The sequence below is a fragment of the Trichechus manatus genome, unplaced genomic scaffold (assembly GCF_000243295.1).
Source record: "Trichechus manatus latirostris isolate Lorelei unplaced genomic scaffold, TriManLat1.0 scaffold00114, whole genome shotgun sequence".
Taxonomy (NCBI): domain Eukaryota; kingdom Metazoa; phylum Chordata; class Mammalia; order Sirenia; family Trichechidae; genus Trichechus; species Trichechus manatus.
Window position 1 is genome coordinate 6108917 of NW_004444050.1, and position 21070 is coordinate 6129986.

A 21070-nucleotide genomic window follows, 5' to 3' on the forward strand; every position below is an offset into this window, starting at 1 on the left:
AGAGGTGGGGTAAGAGATGCCAAAACACATGGAGATCTCCCAGGAACCAGGAAGCAGAAGCTGAAGAGACAAGGACCTTCCCCCAGAGCCAACAGAGAGAGAAAGCCTTCCCCTAAAGCCAGCGCTCTGAATTTGAACTTCTAGCCTCCTACACTGTGAGCAAATAAATTTCTGTTTGTTTAGTATTTCTGTTACAGCAGCACTACGTAACTAAGACACCTTCATAACTCTTGTTGCTTACTCCATAAATATAGATATCAACCAGAATTCATTTTGGCCCACTTCTCTTCTTGCCATCTAATCTTGTCCTCGTTTACTTCCATGTTTTAGTCTTCCCTATATGCTGTTGGGAAGGAACCCTGTGGCGCAGACGGTTAAGCTCTTGACTGGTCGAGGTAGTAAGTATATTCGGTTGACCTCCAAAGCTGTATCCTCAGCCTTGCATTCCCTCCAGACTGACTTTCCTTCAGCTGTCCATTGGGCATCTCCACCAGGATGTATGTACTGCAGGCACTCAGAATCTGGGGATCCAAACTTAAACTAATGGTCCTTTCTTGCTTACCTGACTGGAACAGTCAGTGAATGACATACACATCCTGTTCTTCTAGCTTCTGCACACAGTCACAGTGGTCTGTGGATTCCACCACCGTAATGTGTGACATTTCCTCCTTTTTCTCATTCTACACTTCATCATATCTTCCTCCTCCTCTTCCCTCTCCCTCTCCAGACTTTTAAAACAGGATCAGGACATTCTTCAGAAGGAGATTTCCAGCCACACACATTCTTGTACTTAATAATAAATTGCACAACATGGTAGATACTGGCTCCCCTGGTATATCCTTTGGCATGTGCCCTTTTCTTTTCCTGGAATGTCCTCTTCCCCTCCCTCTGGACTGCCTTCTCCCTTTGACCCCAGAATGGCCTACCCAGGCCCCTTGATTTCCACCTCTTCTGCTTACACAGTTCCTTTCCAGTTTCATATCCTACAGTACTCTCACTCCTTTCACCTTATGCTGTTCTCTAACGACACAGGTAGCTTGTCCTTGCCTCGGGGCCTTTTGTACGTGCTCTTCTCTCTGCCTGGAATGCTCCCCGCCTACCCCGCCCCCAAGATATTCTGCCTGTGACTGGCTCCTTCCTACCATTGTTCTTGTTCTCTCCTCATATGGTGCCTCTCTGAGCAGCCTGCCCTGACTACCCTCTGAAATAGCATTCCTGTGTACACACACCCTCAGCAGGCACGCCCTCATCTACTGCCCTACTCTGCTTTCCCTGCAACACCCAAAACTGCCCAAGGTTATGTTATTTATTAGTGCTTATTTGTCCGTCTATGCCCATTAGAATGTAAGGCTCCACAAGAACCGGGACCTCGTATCTTCTTTTCTGTTCTTTACCCAGGGCATAGCTCAGCAGGCAGTCAATAAAAATGTGTTGAATAAATGATGAAATCCTTTTCATCTTTAAGGTGTGCTCACATATCTCCTCTGTAATTCTCGTAGGCTGAATTAATTCCTCTTATTTATTTAAGCCCTGGCACTTTGTATACACTTCTACCGTAGCACTTACAGCACAGAGCAGAGGTAGTTGAGCCTGACACGTCCATCTGTTTTTTCTGTGGATTATGAACTCTTTGACAGTAGGGACTTCTTAATACTCATAGTACCACCATTCCTGACATATAATAGATAAACATTTTTTTTCTTACAGTTGGTCACATTTCTTCCCTTCATTTATATTCACCAGTAGAGCCAATGGATTGTGAGGATGGCGCAGGCCCGGGCAGTGCTGAGGTCTGTTGTACATAGGGTCACTGTGAGTTGGAACCGACTTGACGGCACCTAACAACAACAACAATAGAGCCACTGTTAACGTGTGCCTGTTGTGTGCCGGGCATTGATCACTGATGATGCCACAGTGATTGGTACTGTGGCCCCTTTCCTCGTGGAGCCGCACAGTCTTTCCCTATTTCTGAATTCAGGCTTTGATAAGTCTACAAGCATTTTCATAATAGAAGACAGGTGGGATGGCTGGTTGGGGAGTCAGACCCATTTTATACAGAAGGGATCATCTATATGCCTCAGTTTCCTTTTCCATATTTCAGCTCTTCACACGGTTGAAAATAGTTAGAATCTGCCTCACTACCATCCTTGGTCTTCTCACCAAGTTGACACTAGGCAAAAAAAGAACAGAAGAAAAGTATTCCAGGCAGAGGGAATAGACCATGGGGTGTATGAGAGACTAAAAGATGGCCATTGAGACTCGATTTTACTGAGCATGTGCCGAGGAACATGGTACATGATGAGTCTGAGAGCTGGGCAGGCGCTGGACCCACATTAAGGAGTTTGGAGGTTACCATAAGAGCAATGGGAAGCCACTGAAGGCTTAGGCAGGGGGGTAACAAATCAGATTTTTAGTGTAAAAGATCCTTCTGGCTGCTGCTGTATGGGCAAAGTAGAGCCTGGGAACCATTTAAGAAGCTATTGGAATTGAATAAGAAATGATGGCAGCTTGAATTAGTGTTCTGTATGTGGAGAAGTGGACAAAGTCTAGAAATGCTTAGCGTTTAGAATTTAAAATCAGTTGGATATGGAGACACGTTAGCTAAATGGTGGAGGCAGGGGAGAAAGGAGGACAAAGATGATTCTTAGTGTTCTGTGCTACCAGAATGCATGATAATATTTCCTGAGAGGACTGTCATTGGAATAAAGAGAGTCTGATTTGGGAGGAAAAATGAGTCTGGTTTTGGTCATGTTGAATTTGAGGTGCCTTTGGGACATCAAGGAAACCTTGGTGGCGCAGTGGTTAAGAGGTACTGCTGCTAATGAAAAGGTCAGCAGTTCCAATCCACTGGGTGCACCTTGGAAACTTTATTGGGAAGTTCTACTCTGTCCGGTAGGGTTGCTATGACGACGAGTTTGGGTTTTTGGGTTTTGGGACATCGAAGGGGAGACACTAGGTAAGCCGTTGGTGGAAAAGGTCGAGAGCTCTGAGAAAAGGTCTGAGCCAGAGATAAAACTCCGTGACTCTTAAGATAGAGGTGATAATTATGCCTGGGCATGGTGAGATCGTGGAGTGAGAAAAAGGCTTCGGGATTAAGCCGTGAGGAATCCAGTATTTCATGGACCAGAGAAAGGAGGATGAGCCAACAAAGGAGACAGAAGAAATAGCAGAGGAAAATATTGGATCTTAGCGACCAGAAGGCCATTGTTGACCTCAAGTGCTGCTGAATGGAACGAGACGGCAGAAGCCAGGTGGAGGGTTGAGTGTGAGTGGAAGGAGAGGACATGAGAAAACTGATTATAGGCCTCCAAGGAACCACAGTGTGACGCAGGAGACAGAAAGAGAAACAGTTAACAGAATAGTAGGATGAGTTTGCCATGTCCAAGATGCTGTGGAGCAGAGAAGGAGCAGCCATCGGGCCCTCCTGGGAGGAGGGGAAGTCAGGGAGGGCTTCACAGAGGACGGAGGCGGTGCTTTGCTGAGACCCACCGTGCACAGAGTGAATGATGGAAATAAATTTGTCAGGCGGAGAGGAGGAGAGGGCTTTCTGGGCAAAGGCAGTGCGTGTGCAATGGCATAAATGTGAACGTGTGCATCTTGTCTCGGGATTACAGCTGGCTGATTTGGAACACAGATTGCCTGAGGAGCAGTAACAGCAGATTAATATTGAAAAGGCACCAAGGGCCAGATCATAAAACACTCAGGGGGCTGGAGTGAGGTATTGGTAATTTACTAGTACCAATGCTTGTCAGCTTAGCTTTGGAAATACTCTCAGTTGCAGAAGAAAGTAATGCAGCAAACGCAAACTTTTCTTTCAAATTTCACATTAAAAATATCTAATGAATTTTACATGCTAGTTCAGAATATATCTGCTTGAATTTTTATATATAACTGTCTTAAGTTATTTTCAGTTGAGTAAAAATACCAATGCTTGTCAACTTAGCTTTGGAAATACTCTCAGTTGCAGAAGACAGTAGATGCAGAAGAAAGTAAATGCAGCAAACGCAAATTTTTCTTTCAAATTTCACATTAAAAGTATCTAATGAATTTTACATGCTAGTTCAGAATATATCTGCTTGAATTTTTATATAAAAGCGTCTTATTTTCAGTTGAGTAAAAATGACTCCAGGAACATAGGCCTTGTTGATTCTGTGGCTTTGGGTAGCCCTTGCACACTACCTAATACAGCATCTTCCCACCCGCACCCCACTTGAGAGTGTCTGTTGGTGATGAGCAACCACCGAAGGACAGGGTCAAGGTCAGATTCACGTTATGGGAAAAGTACCATGTTGTTCAGTGGAGGATAGGTTCAGGGTGGGTAAAACTAGAGATAGGAGGCTATCCAAGTGGTCTGGGTAAGAAAGAATGCAACCTGAACTGTAAAAAATGAGGATAGAGAGGAGGGGATGATGAGATTTGGGGAGTAGAACTGGCATCCATGGTGACTTTAGAAGATGTGAAAATGAGGTTCACAGAGCATTTTAGGATGATTCCCCAATGTTTGACTTGGGCATTGGCTTGGGAAAATAGGAGAGAGCATATATATGTATATATGCTGAGGAGGAACCAGTAGTGTAGGGGAGGAGATGGAAAGTACAAGAGAGTACAAGGCCTGGTGCCTCACACATAGTAAATACACTGTCGGAACATTTGTTGCATGAATGACTTGTTTGCTATTAAATTTCTCAGTCTCAATTTCACAGGTGAAATTTGTTTTATGGCCTGCATGCTTTGTATACTTCATCATAGTTTTCATGAATTTTTTGGGGGGGGGGATGTTTTGTTTTTTTAGCCTCAAAATATTTTGCTGACAAGTGACTCTCCATTGGGTGACATTAAGATCGTTGATTTTGGCCTTTCAAGAATAATGAAGAACAGTGAAGAGCTCAGAGAAATTATGGGAACTCCTGAGTATGTGGGTAAGTATTCTTAAGACTGGGATGGTTTTATGTTTTAGATCAGGAATCACCTTCCAACTAGGTACCTCACATGTGTTATGATTAATAGTGGTGCCAGACATCTGTTATCCTGAAATTCTGCTATTAAGAGATTCATTCCTTTGGATTAAGTAAAAAAAAAAAAAAATGGAAAACTTCTAAGAGTGAGGTATCAAGTTGGTGATCCTTTCCTGGAAGGCTAAGAGAATTTGAAGGGATCACTTCTAAAAGGAATAGGAGAGGATTTCCTTAATAAAGTAAGGCATCCGGTTATCTGAGAGTAGAATGAGATTCAACAAGTAATGACCTTTAAAGGAGTTCAAGTTGGTAATAAACATTGTTAAAGTCATCACAGATGTAGTGATTCCATAGGTGTATAGAGCAGAGAGGGCATTCAGTTGGACTGATGCAAGGTAGAGGGTTTCTGGCAGGAAAAATAAAAAAGACACTGAAGGTACCAGCAAGAGAGCGGCCGAAGGAATGCATCATGAGTTCTCTAGAGTAGGTAGAAAAAGAAGTAAACTATGACTTTTTCAGTAGACTGGGGGAAAAGGTGGGGTGTGTGGAATTTGAAGGATTAGTGGTGTGCAGGAGATTTTTTTAAAAAGCATATGTAGTAGAGTAAGGCAGTAGAGTAATTTACAGCTTGTGACCAGAGACTGTAATATTAACATTTAAAATTTCAAAGGTGAAACAGTTCTTAGTAATTAGGAGGCCGCAGCTGCAGCTCTGGAAGGCAGCTGTTAGAGCAGGAGGTGGCTATGTGGATGACGGTGTTAAAGTTGCCCAGGATGATAGTAGGCCTTGGAGTGGAGGAGGATGGCTGTGTCAGTAGATGACAGCAACATGACCAGGAGTTATGAAGACTGTGGCCTGGGCCTGAAGGGAAGAAGAATCTTTGCATGAGGCTAGAGGTGTGAAGTGGGTGGGTGGACCAGCTGTCCTCATTCCAGAGGCCTCAGGGCATGGGGAGCCTGAGAGAGAGCCAGGTCTTGTTTCAGAGAAGGACAAAAAGGAGGACCAAAAAAACCAAACCCATTGCCATCAAGTCCTTTTCCACTCATAGCAACCCTACAGGACATTGGGAATTTATTTACAAGGGAAAAAGATTTCTAGAGGACACAGAAAGACAAGAGGGCAGACAGGCTTTAGGAAAGCATAAGGCTGTATGGCAATGATAGTACACAAAATAATTCAAAGTTTTAACATAATTGTTTTTATAAAATCTGAGACTTTAAACAGATCCTTAACTAATTAGGTTAAGAAGTGATGTCACAGGCAGCAGAACAACCTACCAAAATTGTATGTGCTTTTTTTTATGGACTAGAATATTTAGTTTTCAGTATGCTAACTGGTACACATTATGACCACTAAATAATTTTTAGGAATGGTCTTTGTGTGTAAGATCTTCATCGTTTCCTTAATATTTTAAGATTGTGATATTTTTTGTCTTTGACTTGGAATTGTTTAGGAAAGCATTTTAAAATTTATAAATGTTTTTTAGGTTTTGTTTCTGTTTTTGCTTTTTATTTCTAATTTTATTGAATTGTTAGAGTTTTTTTATTCTATATTTTGGAATCTATTGTGGATTCTTTTATGGTCAGTTTCTTAATATTTCATGAATCATTAAGAAGTAGGAGAGTATTTTCAGTTTGCAGGACCTGAATTTTTCAAAAGTCTATTAGCCTTATTGTATTGTTTAGATTCTTTATATTATTTCTGTCTACTTAATCTGTTAAGAGCTGACAGAGGTTATGTTAAAAGTTCTTCATTACTATTGTGTTATCTTCATTTCTTATACAGCAAATTTTGTTTTATGTATTTTAATGCTGTGTAATTAAGTACCTCATTATAAACTAATTTTTGTCCTATTTAATGGCTTTTTACCTTTAAATTTGTTAGTTAGAATGTGTCAGAAAATGGTTTCCTTGCCCTCTTTTTCTGTCTTCATTCATCTGGCTTCAAGACTTCAGTTGAGCCTTTTTTTTTTTTTCTTATTATTAAATCCTCAAGTTATTTTCTTTTAATAGTGAGTTTATGCCTCCCACATTCATTTTATTTATGCACACATACACACATATATATATAGACACACAGTTGCCTTGGTGTGAGTTCTGGCTATGTGACCTAAATCTCTTTATACCTCAGCTTTCTCTGTCAATAAAATGGGGCTAGTAATAGTACCTACCTCTTAGGGAACTGTAGGGATTACATTGGAATTGCTATATAAAGCTCTTAAAACATAATAAGCAATTAAAAAACTAAGTTATTATTTCCTGTTTCCCTTCCCCCACCAATCTTTTGCTCTGTGATATCTCCATTTTACTTTTTCCAGTAGATTTGGAAAACTCATTTCATTTTTAATTTCCTAGTCATTTCTTTTAAACCTTGTAAATAATATTCGTAACCTCTGTTTCTCAACAATTTCAGAAATCAAAGATGAGGAGATTAGCATACCTCACATTTTTTCCCAACTTCTTTCTCCCTCATGTCCACTGGGGCTTTGCCCCAAACCAGTAATGGATGTGGATTTTGGATACTTAGTTTTTTTTCTAGAATTAGAACACTTTCTTTCTGTTTTTTTAATTGTAATTACCACAGTTTTTTAGCCTTTGATTTGTTTTTAATGGACCAGTACTTAACCACCTGTGTTTTCCTACCCTAGTTTTCCTACTTGTATACTTTTGGGTGAAAAAATCATCTTTTGGTTAGCCAGATTGTATCATTGAGTAAATTTTTCTTTTTCAAGGAGCGTTTTCATAATATTTCTCCTGAGTCCTTGCACATTTGAGAATGTCTTTATATGTGACCATAATTTAGTTAAATATTATCAAAGCATATTAATTTTCTGAAAACTCTGTAATATAGATGCACTTCATTGCCTCCATGTGATGCAGTGTCATCTGAGTCTCTTTTATCTCTAGAAGCAAATTAGGAATTTTTTTCATAAAACTAAATTTTACCTTCTGCTTCTTACACTAGCTCCTGAAATTCTTAGTTACGATCCTATCAGCATGGCAACGGATATGTGGTAAGAATTATTTATGAAAAATTAATTAAATTATTTTCCAGAAATTAATATGATACTAATTTTTCTTAAACTTTCTTTCCAATTTAGGAGCATCGGAGTGTTAACGTACGTCATGCTTACGGGGATATCGCCCTTCTTAGGGGATAACAAACAAGAAACATTCTTGAACATCTCACAGATGAATTTAAGTTTTTCTGAGGAAGAATTTGATGTTGTGTCAGAGTCAGCTATTGACTTCATCAAGGCACTTTTAGTTAAAAAACCTGAGTAAGTATTAGTTAACATCAAGGTTGTCAGTTTTTAAGTGGGTGAAACAAAAGCAGTTTAAACACAGAAACACCAAAATGAAAATGTAGACAGAAAACATATATATCAGTGGAAATAAAAAGTGGCAAAAATGAAAATTGTTTTAGAAAATGTAAACCACACCTCAGTAAAATAGGCTTTAAAAGTTAGTTAGCAAAATTGTGTTATTGCAAAGGTGTCCTGTTGAGAATGGCACTTATAAGTCATGGTTACTAGAAATTGACGACAGAATGACAACTGATCCCTAACAGATATACCTGTCCATCTGTTCTTGGACTTTCAAGAGGGCTTTCTAGAGATACCATACTGGTGGCACAGTGATTAAGAGCTCAGCTCCTAACCAAAAGGTCGGCAGTTTGAATCCACCTGCTGTCCCTTGGAAACCCTATGGGGCAGTTCTACTCTGTCCTGTAGGATCATTATAAGTCAGAATTGATTTGACAGCAGTGGTTTTTTGGTTTTTTCTTTTTTTAATTAAAGTATTTTTCAACATTATGGAGAATTGAATGCAAATGTCAAAACTTCTAGTTTTATTCAGGAATCTCAGTAGGATTTTTGCCAACTCTTAATACTTTCCAAAATAAAATATAATAAATGTAGTATCTTATATTCTAATTCCTAATGGAAGTTTTAACTATGTTGTCTTAAGTGTAAATGTATGTCTTTATACAGAGATCGAGCCACCGCTGAAGAATGTCTGAAACATCCATGGTTAACACTGAGCAGTATTCAAGGTCCTTCTCTCAGGGTGAAAGGTGCATTAGAAGAAGCACATGGCCTCCAAGAAGGTGATTCTGTGCCTGAAATTAACTCAGATACTGAGAAACCAGAAACCGAGGAAACAGTTCTAACAGAGGAGTTAATTGTAGTTACTTCATATACTTTAGGGCAATGCAGACAGTCTGAAAAAGAGAAAACGGAGCAAAAGGCCATTTCCAAACGATTTAAATTTGAAGAACCTTTGCTGCAAGAAATTCCAGGAGAATTTATCTACTGAGCAGTATTTCCCTCTAGAACTTAATTTTCCTACATTGAAAATGTTAATATTATTTATGGACCTCTGGCCAAATGATAAACATGTACTGAAAGTAGATAACCAGGTGTCACTGATATAAACTAAAGTAACTTTGTCAAACTTACGGAGTTAGGCGAATCAAGCCAGATTCATTAAGTTGCCAACCAGGTTGTTTAACAGGTAAAGTTATCTGTTTCAATGTTACTTGTGAGAACGGAAACATTTGCACCTTTTAATTCTACATCCTGTTTGTCCAGATTGAGAGTTTGTGTGCAAAGTTATTTGTATATACACGCTTTCTTCAAAAATCCAGTAAAAGTGCCAAAATTACATCTTTGTCAATCTATTTTGCATTATTCATATGTGTATCTATGTGTGCATATATATATGTTGATATCTTTACTGAAATTGATACTTTTTCACTTTGGATTTTGTGTGTGTGTAAGAGATTTTAATTTAAATAGAAGTCTTCCAAATTTTTGAGACCTAGAATAACATCCATTATAATGTCTTAATTTTGTATTTTATTATGGCTTTATATTGACTTGATTTGGCTTCTGTTATCTTTTTTGTCTGATGCTTGTAACCTGTCAGGGAAAAACCCTGGCTAATTTGTTTTTCTCCCTCAGTACCACTAGTAGGAGAGGTGGTGATTTTTCACCTCTGAAATTATTCTGGGTTTCAAAGTCATGGTTAAGTAACCTTACAATGTTAAACCAGTGTCAGTTTTTCAGCCATTTCCCTCACACCATGCTCATCTACTTTCACGGGCTACACCCCTGCCACCTCCTCACCCCTCCCACATATTTGTCCCTTACTTTTGGGCACTTGCCGGTGTCACTGTGATCTGATCAATACTATGGTTGCTTTGATCAGTGAAAAGACCGCATGTTTTTGTCCCAAAGTCAGAGCAGGAGAAGAGACGTAAAAGCATATTCATTATTTCCACTGAGCCTTTATGTCTGTTGAGTTCCTTATCAGCCCTCATGCTACACTAGGAAAAGTTATAAGATGCCAAAGTATTTATAGACCTTTACTTTGTCCATATAAAAAACTGAAATTGAACAGTGTCATTAAGGAGGTATCTTGTCCCAAAAGAGTTAAAAGAGGATACTCAACAGAGTTTAATTTGATTAAGATTGAACACTTCAGTTGTCTCTAAATCACACAGTGGGCAGTAAATTCCTATTTAAAAAAATGAAGTGGAAGAAGATATGATTCCTGTCATGGATTGAATTGTGTCTGTATCAACTTGGCTACGCCATGATTCCCAGTATTGTGTGGTTCTCCATTTTGTGATGTGTTGTAAATCCTAGCCTCTGTGCCTGTGGTTATGGTCACATTTGGGAGAGAGCTATTTGTTATGTTAATGAGGCAGGATTATGTTGTGTTAATGAGAATTTGGGTGGGATGCAACACCCTTACTCAGGTCACAGCCTTGATGCCATGTAAGGGAGGTTTCCCTGGGGTGTGGCCTGCATCACCTTTTATCTTACAAGAGATAAAAGGAGGGAGAAGCGAGCAGAGAGAAAAAGGGACCCGACTACAACCAAGAAAGAGGAGCCAGGAGCGAAGCACATCCTTTGGACCTGGGGTTCCTGCCCTGAGAACCTCCTAGACCCAGGGGACAATTGATGGCAAGACACATGGAGATCTCCAAGGAACACCAGGCCCACAGATGCTGAAACGAGACAAGGACCTTCCCCCAGAGCAGACAGAAAAAGCCTTCCCCTAGAGCTGGCGCCCTAAATTCGGACTTCTAGCCTTCTAAACTGAGAGAATAAATTTCTGTTTATAAAATCATCCACTTGTAGTATTTCTGTTACAGTAGCACTAGATAACTAAGACAATTCCTAACCTAAAGTAACTAAATATCTTTCCACAAAAAAAGTCTGAAAGTCCTTATTTGTTCTTGATTGGGACTCAGTGTTCTCCATACTTGTCAGTACAGCTTGTCATCTCTGTGCTGTGGACAGCTTGGACTTCTCCTCCCCCATGTCTGATTGAGGTGTCACCCAGCACTTCCTTCCTAGTATGATTTCTGAAATGTCACGATCATGACAGTGACAGTAACCACCTTTTCTGCAGTGCATTCAGTGTGCTGTGCTAGACTGACCTGCAGGGAGAACCTTTCAGGCCCTGAGAATTGTTCAGACGCTGTTCCACGAAATCGAGTAGTCAGTTCAGAGAATCAGGCTGCACTATTTCCTCACTGAATTGGCTTTATCTGTACAGTTTCTTAGAAGCTAGCATTTCTAAACAAGTTCTAGAAGGGAAGAGGAAATGGCAGAGGTTTCAAATTAAAACCCATGGCCACAATGTTTTAAAACTTAGGTAAGTCTCTTAAAAGAAATAAAACACAATTTTAGGCAAAATTGTGTAAATATCTCCCTAACAAAAAAGGGTTTAAAGAGAAGAAGGGAAAAAACACTATCGAATGACACATATTTGTACTTGATGGATTTGTCAGATTTTAGAATTAGAATCATTTGAGCAGCACTTAAACTTCTTCCAAATGATTTTATATTCCACTCAAATACTTTTAATATAATTTATTGTATGTGTAAAAAGGTTTCTTTTTAGCTGGACACTTTGCAATATGCTACATATCCTTAGCTGCTTTTGTACCTTGAATTTCAAGTTGTGTGCTTTTTTTAGAAGTCCTTCAGAATATACTTGTATAAAGATAGCTTTTGGTTTTTTGGTTCATATGATATAAACCGAGGAGGAAGAATCTTCACAATACTGGACCAAATAAAATCTTTCATTAATGACTTATCAGCCAGCTTCTCACTTACCTAAAGTTGCTAATTTTTTTTATTACTAAGTTACAAAAGACTAAAACAGTACTATTGAGATTACTCATACAGTTTATAAATCCAGTTTCAATTATATTAAAATTCAATATTAGATAATGGAGCAAGATGGCAAAGTGTGTGCATGCCCCCACCTACTCCCCCAGCAACTAACACTGAACAGTGACTGAAAACAAGCACAGACAGATCTCAGAACTCCATACAAGCACTGAGGAAATGGAGAATCGGGGTGAGTCCTGAAGCAGGGGAGAGGAGGAACGGGATCAGCCCAGAAACTGAGATCCTACCCACTAATATCGGGATTTCGAGCTCGTAGCCGTTTTGCGACAACGGGGTAACACCCCAAGCAGGTAACACAGAAAGGAAGCTTATCTGAGGAAGTTCTAGCCAGAATTTTTGTAAGGCAGCGCAAATTGGCCATGGGAGCTCATAGGCTGTGCAAGTGGGAGGGGGCAAAGGAAAACCTTAATGCTGTGCAAGAGTACTGTTGACCCTTGCTAAGGCCCAAAACTAATGGGCACTAGGACTAGGAAGAGCTGTAAGGGCAACAGGGCAAGGAGAATGGTCCAGACAGGCAAGCTGGAGGCGGCCCCCAGTGGGACACCATGGATAGTGGGTGTGCCAGTGAGGGAAGACATAAAAACCCTTACCATCACCACAATAAAGTGGATCCCCACTGCACACACCAGCAGAGGCATCCAGTGAAACCCGTCCTCCCACACATGCATGTTGAATCCCAGAGCCCAAGCATACAGAACTCCTGAATTTTCCCACAATAAACAGAATAAAAGAAGATAACAAAATGGCTCAAGTGCAACAAAAACTAGCAAACACAAGGCACAAGAAAAGAAGCACTCAAAAGCAAAACATGAAGAAGAGGAAATCTCCAGTGGAGGCCAGAATAATGCAAAGAATTGATAATTTTCAGACTGTGGTGCCAAATATGTTCAAAGAAAGTAAAAAGCAAAAAACCAACTGGCGAAGTTCAGGAAGCAAATGGAGAAACAAAATGAGAGATTCAACAAGGAATTTGAAAAAAAAAAAAAGAAACTGAAAAAACATCTGAATTAGGAAAAGCAAGAGAAACACTCAACAATAAGGTCAAACAAGTGGAGGATAGAAAATCTGAATTGAAAGACAAAATATCTGAACTTATCAAGTCTCAAGAGAAATAAGAGAACAAAGAAAAGCAAAACCAAAAAGAAATGTGGGATTCAATTAAGAAATCTAACATTAGAATTAGGAATCCCAGAGTACCACAACAACAATAAAGGCATAGAAACAATCTTCCAAGAGATAATCAGAATTTCCCAGACCTAAGCAGAGAACCAAGCCTGCAAATACAGGAAGCTACAAGAACCCCAATCAGAAGAGACACAAAAAGATAAAACTCTGTGACATAGCCTAATGAAATTCTTGAAAACCAAAGACGAGAGAATTTTGAAAGCAGCAAGAGAAAAACACAATTTAACATACCAAGTGTCTTTCATAAGAATCAATGTGGATTCCTCTCCAGAAACTCTAAAGGCCAGAAGACAAGGGAGCAACGTATATAAAACACTGAACCAAAACAATTCACAACCAAGAATACTTTACTCAGCAAAGCTGTCATTCAAAAAGAAGCTGGAAATCAAGACATTCCCAGACAAACAGAAACTCTAGGAATTTGCCACTACCAGACCAGCTTTGCAACTATTACTCAAGGGAGTACTCCAAATGGAAAGGCAAGAACATTAAGAAATAAGTACAAACTAAACCTCTCAAATATAGGTTGTATATTGATGTTAGTGGAGACACACCAACAGAAATGGGGCAGGGAGGACCATATCAGGAATAGATTTACTATGTTAAGGTTGTATGTTAACAGTTATTCTTATGCTAGATGCTGTAGTTAATTGTAAGTCATGTAATGTATTGTGATAACCACTAAGAAATCACTAAGAAGAAACACTCAGGAGAAAAGCAAGTTAACAAAAAGGCTCATCACAAGAAAGCACCCAAATACAAACAACAAAAATCAGTATAATAAACAAGATATGAAACACTCAAAAAACAAATAACAAAATGACTGAGTAGACAATAACCTTAAATGTAAATGGTCTAAACACCCCATGCAAAAGGCAGAGAGTGGCAGAATAAAAAAACCTGACCCATCATTTTGCTGTCTACAAGAAACCCACCTTAGACACAAGGACACAAACAGACTGAAAATAAAAGGATGGAGAAAAATATTCCATGCAACTAGTAAACAAAAAAGAGCAAGGGTAGCCATACTGATATCAGATAAAAGAGACTTTAAATCAAAATCTGTTACAAGAGATAAAGGATATGACATGATAAAAGGGTCAATTCAGCAAGAAGACATAACAATTATAAATACATACGCACCTAACAGCAATGCACCAAAATATGTGAAACAAATCTGACTAATATGAAAGGAGAAATAGACAATTCTATACCACTTTCAATTATAGACAGAACATCTAAAAAGAAAATCCCTAAAGACATTGAGAAGTTAAAACCAACAAGCCAACTGTACCTAACGGACATATATAGAACACTCCACCTAGCATCAGAACAATACACATTCTTCTCCAGCACACATGGATCATTTTCCAGAACAGACCATATGCTAGGTCACAAAACAAGTCGCAACAAATTTAAAAAGACTGAAATCATACAAAGCAACTTCTCAGACTGTAACGGTATGAGACTAGAAACCAACAGCAGGGTAAATAAGGAAAAAAAAAATTACATGGAAACTAAATAATACACTACTAAAAAATTATTGGGTCATACAAGAAATCAAAGGATTGCAAGGGTAGTTCAACATCAGAAAACCTATCAATGTAATCCACCACATAAATAAAACAAAGGAAAAGAACCACACGATCATATCAATCAATGCAGAAAAGGGATTCGATAAAATTCAACACCCTTTTCTGATAAAAACTCTCAGCAAAATGGGAATAGAGGGGAAACTCCTCAACATAATTAAGGGTGTATATGAAAAACCAACAGCCAACATCATTCTCAACAGAAAAGGCTGACTGAAAACCTTCCCCCTGAGAACATGAATGAGACAAAGATGTCCATTGTCACCACTCTTATTCAACATTGTAGTGGAAGTCCTAGCCAGAGTAAAAAGACAAGAAAGAGAAATAAAAGGTATCTATATTGGAAAAGAAGAAGTAAAATTATCACTATTTGCAGACAACATGATCCTATGTATAGAAGACCCTAAAGATTCCACCAGAAAACTGGAACTAATAGAAGAATTTAGCAACATTGCAGGCAGGATACAAGATCAACACACAAAAATCACATGAAAATCTCGGTAATGGGGTGGGATGGGGCTCAGATCACTGGAGACCTAAGCATGTTAGAAGTAATAAATACTGATTCATAAATTTTATATGGGGGAAAGATAAGTAGCCGAAATATCAACAAACTAACCCTCAATACTTTTAAGCTCACAGTTGTAGAAATTTGAATTCGACTGATAAAACTAAAAATTGAATAGCCAACTGTATATTGTTCAAGATCATCTACCACCTAGTACTTTAACTTTGTTGCCGAATTAGAAGAACTAGAACAGCCTTACTCTCCAACTTTGTGTTGTTGAGATGAGGGTGTATAATTTATATACAGGCAGTCCCCGTGTTACCAACAAGATCCATTCCTGTGTCTTTAAGTTGAATACGTAGGTAAGTAGAACAGGTACATACAGTTCTTATCCAGCCTTACTTTAGTGCAAAAGACTCAAAGCCTTTTCAAAGATTTAAAAGCTGCACGTGCAGCAAGTCAAGGTGATTGTGATGAAGAAATTGTTGTGAGTAGGGGCTGGTTCAATTGTTTCAAAGTTAGGGTAAATTTACATAACATTAAAAGGCAAGTACAAGCTGCCCATTAAGTTGGCTGTTCATAACCCGGGGACTGCCTGTATTATAAAATATACAGATCTAAATTGTATGGTCTAATCAGAATTAACAAATGCAGACTCCCTTAACTCATACTCCTATCATGACAACATTTCCATCACCCTAAAAAGTTCCCTCATGCCCCTCCCCTTGTGACATTCACTGACGCCATGGAGGGGTGGGCTTCATTCCCCTCAGGCAGGATGAAAGTCTGGGCTCCGCACTCTGACACTTTCTCTGACACCATCCCAGCGGAAGTTGGGCCTCATTACAGCCAGACTAGGGGGAAGTCTGAGCCCCCCACTTGGTCTTTGCTAATGGGGGATGGGGTTGGGGCCATGGTTTTGTCCAGGGTTTTGTTTGGAGTAGGACAGTTACTGTCTAAAAGTGTTGTCTTGCTAGGTTGGAGAGAGCAGGCTTTTCTTGGGGCTTTTGTTGTCTGCTCCTGTTGCTGTTCCCCCGTGGCAGGTTTCTCCATCACCCAGTCTGGGATCTACGAGGCAAAAAGAAAACCCAGGGAACTCACTGCTGTGTCATTCCTTGGGTCCTGAGGTCTCTAGCTGGTCTGCCTTCTTTTCACTTTTCAGAGCCTTCTTATGTTTGTTTTCTATATATCCAGGACTTGGAGCTCTACTTAGCAGGAAGAATAGAGAGAAGTGTGTCTGCTCCATCTTGTCTCTCCTACATTGTTTTTAATAGTGAATTTTCTGAAAATGTGGTCCTAGAAAGTGGCTTAGTTTTGCCATTTTCAAAATGGATATGGTCTTTAATATTTTTTAACATAGATGAGCCTCTAAAAATGCTTCTTGTTGAGTTTAATCAAACCACTAAGGGCATTATGACACGTTCTGCAATCACTGACTTATTCATCTGTCCCTCCAATTAGAATCTCCGTCTTAGATTTACACCATGTCTTTCATTAAAATAATTCCATTTTTGAAGCTACTTGGAAACAACTACTAAAAATAAAAAAAGTAAATTTCAATTTTAAGCTGGGAAATACACCTTTTATTTTTAGATGAGAAGTAGTCAAGTGCTGGCTATTGAAATGTCTACAGGATCTGTGAGGCATCTTCATTACAACAAGCTTGCTGCATACCAAGCTACCTATCCAAATTCGCTACTGCTGGCTTTACCATCCACCCCACTAACCAAGTCTTTCAACACACACAGTCCCAGAGCAGTAAGTCGCAGGTGAGTTGCTTAGAAGGAAATGAGTCAGGCCCAGGAGGAGACCCCTCTGAAAAGGCTAGCAAGCTATAGCAGGATGAAGATAAAGAATTGGTTGGGGGGTGGGGGGAGGTTCCACACTGTGGGAGAAGAGAACGATTCACCAGTAAGTAAGAAGGAAAGAATGGAAATGTTTGGTGAGAAAGTGAATGTTCTCTCTCTCTCTCTTTTTTAAGGTCTTTAGAGGCAAATTTTCTTCAGAATCAAATTATTTTAAATGATAGAGAGTTAATTGTGGAAAGTACTTTAAAAAATAGAAGTGAATGTATCTCAGTATCAAAACCAAAAACCAAACCCGTTGCCATCGAGTTGATTCCAAATAAAGCTGCTTAAAAAAAAATACAAGTGAACATAGCATTCCCCCGAAAAAAGTACAAGTGAATAACCTATAGCTCCTCCTATTCCGTTCCTGTTTAAGATGAGCTACATTTTTGTCGTACTGCTCAAAATAACTAAATTTTTTATTAGTTATTAGCTATAGAGCTTAACCAAAATGGTCACTGGTTTAAGGAGATGTGACCTGCATACAGAACCTTAACCTCAATGAAACGGGGATTCCCAAACTTGTAGATATGGACCCTAGCAGTAGGGGTAAGGGTGAGTAGGTGCTGAATACATTCTCAAATCCACACACACCATACATCTTTAGGCCAAATGACTAGTATATGTATTGCTGTTTTGAATGTATGTGATGAACAAAAATGAAATTCATATCTAAAGTCATAATGAATTCATAGCTTCTTGTCACGTGTATATATTTTTAATCCCTGGATCTAAAATGTATAACTTGATAAATTGGGAAAAGGTTCACAAAATGTTTTTGAAAAGGCCTTCATACTCTAGAAAGCTAGGAACAGTCTTGGAAGGACTAGGAATAAAAAGAAAGATTTTCTCTGTGCCTTAAGTTTGTCATTTGTGAAATGTAGGTGATGCATAATCATCATGGCATTTGCATCCTCTAATATAACTGCAGGAGCCCTGGTGGCACAGTGGTTAAGAGCTTAGCTGCTAATCAAAAGGTTGGCACTTCAAATCCACCAGCTGCTCCTTGGGAGCACTACAGGGCAGTTGTACTGTGTCCTACAGAGTTGGGATGAGTCGGAATCGACTCAAAGGCAATGGGTGATATAACTACTGCACTTCCTGTCTCTCTAACTAGAATACATGTCCCTCAAAGGCAAATGAAATCACTAATTTACTGTACCCCAACACACAGTACAATGTCTTGCACATGTAGATGCCCAAAAAATGTTTATGGAATGAATCCATGACACAAAGTTAAATGACACATCATGATCCTCAAGAACCCATAAGGGCTAGTAAGAAAAATAAAGTATGCAAAGACTAAATCCTACGGTTTTTCCACTTTGTTACCAACTCTTGCAAAATTCATAAATTCTAGAAGTTTTCCTTTTGGAGTTACTTCTGAAAGTTTTACCATTTTTGCCACTGATAATCTTGCTAATCCAACACTAATAGCATCCATGAAACACATATGACTCTATTTTCTTTCCTGTTTCACCTTACATGTTTCTCAGTCTGCAGTTCCTCCAAGTTCTACGGTCACCAGAACCGATACAGCTGCGTTTCTCTTTGCTACATGGTATGTTCTAATTTGCTGGATCCCTTTTTCCTTTTAATGTTTCCAGAGTTTAGGATATCATAACAAAAGTTTAGTTGCAAAGGAGCTTAGAATAAGATTTATATCTTTAAAAATTGAGCTCTTGTTGAAGAGATGTTGAAAAATGCTAAACTTGGTCAGTTTCTGATTTAAAATATTTGGGAAGAGTTAACCTTCCAGTGGTAAAGTTTTATTAAAAGCTGTCTGTCTTAGGTATCTAGTGCCACTATAACAGAAATACCACAAGTGCATGGCTTCAACAAACAAAAGTTTATACCAAATTCATGGTGCCAGCTCCAGGGGAAAGCTTTCTCTCTCTGTCGGTTCTGGAGGAAGGTATTTGTCATCATTCTTCCGTTGGTCTAGGAGCTTCTCCGCGCAGGAACCTCAGGTCCAAAGGACGCGTTCTGCTATCATGGTGGTATGAGGTCCCTGGTCTCTCCACTCATTTGTCTCTTTTATATCTCAAAAGAGGTTGGCTTAAAACACAACCTAATCTTGTAGATTGAGTCCTGCCTCATTAACATAACTACCGATAATCCCACCTCATTAACATCATAGAGGTAGGATTTACAATACAGAGGAAAATCACATCAGATGACAAAATGGTAGACAATCACACAATATTCAGAATCATGGCCTAGCTAAGTTGACACATTTTTGAGGGACACAATTCAATCCATGACACTGTCAAATTCTATACATTGCAGCATTAGATCTTCCAGTCATTTATTTTATTTAATATCTTATTGTCCTGCAATTTTAAAACATTTTAAACTACATACTAGGTTGCCTTAAGTATGGACCCTCTTTGGAGAGGATGATGTATATATGATATAAAAACATAAGCAGCAAATTCTCAAATTACTGACAATCATAGAAGATGTAATCTAGTTCAACATGATACCAAATTTTTTATTTTATTCAACTCAATTATTCAGGCTGGTAGAAGAAGGCCAAGATAATAAAAGAACAAATCATTGATAATTTGCACTTGGCTTTTGAATGTAATCCAGGCATATATATACACAGACTTGAATTCCTGTGTAGGCCAGTATTTTTCTACCATAATTCTCTTTTTCAAATATGTTGGGATGCACCCCTCTTACGTTATATATTATTTCTACATCTAGTATCAAAGCTACTAAAAAGCTTCAATACTAGAAGGCATTTTAGAGTAGTTGGTTTTGTAAACTTCGAAGTTTCTTTTTTGAGGTTCAGATAATATATGTTTACTCAACGTTTTAAATCTATAATGGATTTAGCTAGCTTTCTTATCCTATGTGTTTAACAGAAGCAGAAAATGGTACTATCTTTTCCTTTGAGATGCTAGTGGACTTTCTTAAGTAATTTTTCTTTTCAAAGAGTGGTATAAACCTCTTGCTGTTGTTAATGTTAGGTGCTGTCAAGTTGGTTTCGACTCATATTGACCCTACGTACTAAAGAACGAAACACTGCCTGGTCCTGCGCCATCCTCACAATCGTTATTATGCTTGAGCTCATTGTTGCAGCCACTGTGTCAATCCATCTTGTTGAGGGTTTTCGTCTTTTAAGCCGACCCTCTACTTTACCAAGCATGATGTCTTCTCCAGGGACTGGTTCCTCCTAATAACATGTCCAATGTATGTAAGACGTAGTCTCTCCATCCTTGCTTCCAATGGGCATTCTGGCTGTACTTTTTCCAAGACAGATTTCTTTGTTATATTGGCAGTCCATGGTATATTCAATATTTTTCGCCAACATCCTAATTCAAAGGCGTCAATTCTTCTTCAGTCTTCCTTATTCATGGTCCAGCTTTCACATGCACATGAGGCCACTGAAAATACCATGGCTTGGGTCAGGGGCACCTTAATCTGACATCTTTGCTTTTCAACATCTTAAAGATGTCTTTTGCAGCAGATTTCCCCAAAGCAATGCGTCTTTTGATTTCTTGTCTGCTGCTTCCGTGGGTGTTGATTGTGGATCCAAGAAAAAGGAAATCCTTGACAACTTCAATATTTTCTCTGTTTATCAAGATGTTGCTTACTGGTCCAGTTGTGGGGATTTTTTAAATTTTTTTTTTATTGTTGTAGTTTAAATTAAGTCTACATTTCAAGTTAGTCTCCAGTACAAAAATTTATACATACATTGTTACGTGACACTAATTGCTCTCCCCATACTGTGACAGCACACTCCTCCTTTCCACCCCTGATTC

At 38.9% G+C, this 21070-nt stretch overlaps 1 protein-coding gene across 3 annotated transcripts in view; it reads left to right on the forward strand.

The window, feature by feature from the left end:
* Positions 1 to 10203, forward strand: part of STK17A (serine/threonine kinase 17a) — a 39927-nt gene extending 29724 nt beyond the window's left edge. Inside the window, exons 4-7 of one of the 3 annotated variants that reach the window (XM_004383963.2) lie at positions 4793 to 4919; positions 7920 to 7968; positions 8056 to 8235; positions 8947 to 10203. In XM_004383963.2, coding sequence (XP_004384020.1) covers positions 4793 to 4919; positions 7920 to 7968; positions 8056 to 8235; positions 8947 to 9271 — 681 coding nt within the window. In that variant the 3' untranslated portion in view covers positions 9272 to 10203. Of the gene's footprint in view, positions 1 to 4792; positions 4920 to 7919; positions 7969 to 8055; positions 8236 to 8923 lie in introns of all 3 variants that reach the window. The other 2 variants (XM_023738315.1, XM_023738316.1) reach the window with 2 other exon arrangements.
* Positions 10204 to 21070: the final 10867 nt, after the last annotated feature.